The sequence below is a fragment of the Octopus bimaculoides genome, chromosome 28 (genome assembly GCF_001194135.2).
Source record: "Octopus bimaculoides isolate UCB-OBI-ISO-001 chromosome 28, ASM119413v2, whole genome shotgun sequence".
In the NCBI taxonomy this organism is placed as follows: domain Eukaryota; kingdom Metazoa; phylum Mollusca; class Cephalopoda; order Octopoda; family Octopodidae; genus Octopus; species Octopus bimaculoides.
This window is the reverse complement of record NC_069008.1, coordinates 6,256,490-6,260,877: the sequence shown is the minus strand read 5'-3', so window position 1 is coordinate 6,260,877 and position 4,388 is coordinate 6,256,490. Positions and strand designations below refer to the sequence as shown.

The 4,388-nt window shown below is 43.5% G+C and overlaps 1 protein-coding gene across 1 annotated transcript in view; it reads left to right on the top strand.

The window, feature by feature from the left end:
- The window catches only part of LOC106882384 (laminin subunit alpha-1), a 28,090-nt gene that overhangs the window by 8,885 nt on the left and 14,817 nt on the right, over positions 1 to 4,388 (top strand). The window contains exons 12-15 of the mRNA XM_052977753.1: positions 446 to 570; positions 1,686 to 2,023; positions 2,907 to 2,997; positions 3,666 to 3,808. Of these exons, the coding sequence (XP_052833713.1) occupies positions 446 to 570; positions 1,686 to 2,023; positions 2,907 to 2,997; positions 3,666 to 3,808 (697 nt within the window). The remainder of the gene's footprint in view (positions 1 to 445; positions 571 to 1,685; positions 2,024 to 2,906; positions 2,998 to 3,665; positions 3,809 to 4,388) is intronic.

Here is a 4,388-nt window from a genome sequence, read left to right as displayed (position 1 = left end):
CCAGTAGCACGTGTAAAGACATTCGAGCGAGATCGTTGCCAGTGTCGCTGGACTGGCTCCTGTGCAGGTGACACATAAAATACAACATTTTGAGCGTGGCCATTGCCAGTACCGCCTGACTGGCCTTCATGCCAGTGGCACGTACAAGCACCCACTACACTCTCGGAGTGGTTGGCGTTAGGAAGGGCATCCAGCTGTAGAAACTCTGCCAAATCAGATTGGAGCCTGGTGTAGCCATCTGGTTTCACCAGTCCTCAGTCAAATCGTCCAACCCATGCCAGCATGGAAAGTGGACGTTAAACGATGTGATTGAGACAGTGGTGGGGTGATGGGTAGAAGGATAGGAAGAGTGGTGAGTTGGTGGGATGGACACACACAATAACATTGCTATAATTCTACCATTGTATATTTCATTTCCACCACCACCACCACTGCGATACCACAGCTCCCAGATGACATCACCAAAACCCGATTCGTAGGGGCAATGGAGAGATACGTCTACAATGACTATCCCATGGGCCTTTGGGATTTTGTCAGTGCTGAGAATAACTACGATGGAGTTACCGCTCGGTAAGTTAGTCTGTTGATGTTGTTGTTTAACCAAAGGTCGGTCTTCATTGAGCATCTTGGCTTTTATCCAGAAAAAGAATGCCAGGCACTACATTATCTAATGTGTCCCTCTATAAACAGGCACAAGTGTGTGTCTATGTGCTTGTATGTGTATGTGTGCACATCTGTGTGTGTGTGTGTGCATGTATGTGCCTCTCTGTGTGTGTGTAGGTATAAAAACCTTGGTATGACTTTGAACTGCACCCGAAAGTGTGACCCAAGTACAAGAGTTGCAGGTTTTCGAAGAACGTGGACCCACCCTCTTCAGCACAATTGTTCCCCGGTCAACTCTAACCCAGAACAGTGGCACCTGTTAAAGTCCCAGCCATGGGTTAACTTACACATGAACCACTGGAAGTGAAGGACTTGTAGTTCTCGCTAGAACTTCCTTCTTGGAAAAAATAAACTCATAAGTAAAGGGCAATTTGGTTTCTGGTTTGTCTCAACTTCTGTTGTGCCTGGTTAAGAAGTTTGCTTCCCAACCACATGGCTGTGAGACATGTTGGGCAAGTGCCTTCTACTATAGCCCTGAGCAGGCCATAACCTTGTGAGTTCATTTTGTAGATGGAAACTGAAAGAAGCTTGTTGTGTGTGTGTGTGTGTGTGTGTGTGATTGCCTTTGCAGCACATGATAATTGCAAGTGCTTCTGTCACAGGAACTGTTTTTTTGTTTGCAGACCCTTGTGAGAAACATATCTAGCAATGAGCAAGCATTATCTTGTTTGGAAACCAAGTGAGGGTTAGCAAGGGAAAGAGCATCCCCTTGGCGGCGAGCTGGCAGAAACGTTAGCACGCCGGGCGAAATGCTTAGCGGTGTTTCGTCTGTCTTTGCGTTCTAAGTTCAAATTCCGCCAAGGTCGACTTTGCCTTTCATCCTTTCAGGGTCGATTAAATAAGTACCAGTTACGCACTGGGGTCGATATAATCGACTTAATCCGTTTATCTGTCCTTGTTTGTCCCCTCTGTATGTAGCCCCTTGTGAGCAAGTAAAGAAATAAGGGGAAGAGCATCCGACCCTAGGCAATTTTGCCACCTCATGTCACATCACGTTGTACATTCACCGACTCTCTTTACAGGTTGATCAAACGGAAGACATTCGACGGCTACAGGTTTGATGGAGACAGCTACTTTGAGCTGAAAGCGACACACAATGTACAGAAACGGTTTGACATTAGCCTCTCTTTCAACACATTCAAACCAAACGGACTGCTGCTGCTTATGTACGACACAAAGTCACAGGATTTTGCCTCCATTGACATGCGAGACGGTCATATTGTGTACCAGTATGACTTGGGGGGTGGACGAGCGTTTATCGCAACTAAAGAACGTTATAATGATGGCAAATGGCACCAGGTCCAAATACGACGACATTTCCAAGAAGGACACCTCAGTATGGATTCTGGAACAGCAACATGTGAGTTTTGCAGTTGTTGTTGTTGTTGTTGTTGTTACTGTTCTGTTTGATGATGTTGTTAACGTTACTGCTGTTACATATATAAATATGTATGTATTTACGAATGTATATATATATATATATATTTGCAAAGCCATGGCTGTGTGGTAAGAAGCTTGCTTCCCAACCACCTGGTTCTGAGTTCAGTTCCACTGCGTGGCACTTTGGGCAACTGTCTTCTACTATAGCATCAGGTTAACTAAAGCTTTTGTGAGTGGATATGGTAGGTGGAAACTAAAAGAAGCCTTTTGGATGTATGTGTGTGCTTCCCCACACCACTTGACAACTGGTGTTGACGTGTTTGCATTCCTGTAACTTAGAAGTTCAACAAAAACGACCAACAGAATGAGTATTTAGAAATACTTAGAATGAGGGCTTAGACAACCTTGGTATGACTTTGAACTGCACCCAAAAGGGTGACCCAAGTACAAGAGTTGCAGGTTTTCGAAGCATGTGGACCCACCTCTTCACCACAGTTGTTCCCCGGTCACCTCTAACCCAGAACAGTGGCACCTGTTAAAGTCCCAGTGTCAATTCATTAAGCTAAAAGTCTTCAAGGTGAGTGCCCCAGCATGGTTGCAGCCTAATAACTGAAACAAGTAAAATGGTGGGGGGGATTAATATCTGTTTTTCTTCACAAACAGTATGCTCCCCCTAGCGGTCAACTATTACAGGGGAGACAATTTCTTCTAGTTCAAGTTGAGACAGATATGAACATTTGAAATTATCAGAGTAATAAAGACGTACAGGGCAAAATGACTTCTCCTTGTTTATATTTCTTCTCTTTTATCTGTTTTGCTCTTAAATTTTCTAAAGTTATTTCCCATTGCTTCCCTTTGCACAGATTTGGAGAAATCTCCAGGAAACCTGAAAATGTTAGCTGTAAAGAAACTCTTCATTGGAGGTTATACTGATTATCTAGACATGCCGAGGAGGTGAGTTCAAATCTGTCTCATTCTTTTTTTTTTTTTTTTTTTGTCTATCTACTATAGCCTCTGGCTGACCAAAGCCTTGTGAGTGGATTCGGTAGACAGAAACTGAAAGAAGCCTGTTATCCTCATCATCATCATCGTTTAACGTCCGCTTTCCATGCTAGCATGGGTTGGACGATTTGGCTGACGACTGGCGAACCAGATGGCTGCACCAGGCTCCAGTCTGGTCTGGCAGAGACCCTATATAATAGAAACGATTATTATTACCATTATCATTATTAGGATCGTTGCCAGTGCCGCTGGACTGGCTCCTGTGTGGGTGACACGTAAAATACACCATTTCGAGCGTGGCTGTTGCCAGTACCACCTGACTGGCCCTCATGCTGGTGGCACGTAAAAGCACCCACTACACTCTCGGAGTGGTTGGCGTCAGGAAGGGCATCCAGCTGTAGAAACTCTGCCAAATCAGATTGGAGCCTGGTGCAGCCATCTGGTTTCACCAGTCCTCAGTCAAATCGTCCAACCCATGCTAGCATGGAAAGCGGACGTTAAACGATGATGATGATGATGATGATGATGGTGGTGATGATGATGATGATGATTATTATTTTTTTTATTATTATTATTAATTAATTAATTAATTTCACCCTCTGTTTTCTTCTTTATTAAAGCAATTTATCAAATTTTGGTTTCAATGGCTGTATAAAGAGCCTACAGTTTAACACAGACAGCACAGGGTTTGAAAACAGAATTCTGGCTCACAAAGTTATTCCAGGTTGTCCAGAACAGGTAAGCCATCACTTTATTGAAGATTAATTATCTTTTTCTTTCATTCTATTAAATTTATATTTCATTATCAAAAACAAACAAAAAAATCAAAAGAAAACTGACAATAAAAAGATAGAAACTACTTACAAACAAGGCTTTGTGGATGGAAACTGAAAGAAGCCCGTCAAGTGGGTGTGTGATTAAGAAGTTTGTTTCCCAAGCACTTGGTACTAGGTTCAGTCCCACTGCGTGGCACCTTGAGCAGGTGTTTTCTATATAGCCACGGGCAGACCAAAGCCTTGTGAGTGGATTTGGCAGACAGAAACTAAAAGAAGCCCATTGCACACACACACAGATATATATATATATATCATCATCATCAGCACCATCATTTAATGTCTGTTTTCCATACTGGCATGGGTTGGACAGTTTGACAGGAGCTGACCAGCTGAAGGGCTGTTCAGGTTCTTTGTCTGTTTCGGTATGGTTCTTACAGCTGAACCGTCTTCCTAATGCCAACCGTTTTACCAAGTCTCCTGGGTGCTGAAAAGTTCCTGGCTTTAAGGATATCGCAAAAGATCTGGTTGGAGGCCCGACCTTCTGCGTTCTTTTACAGGGCTTTGGAA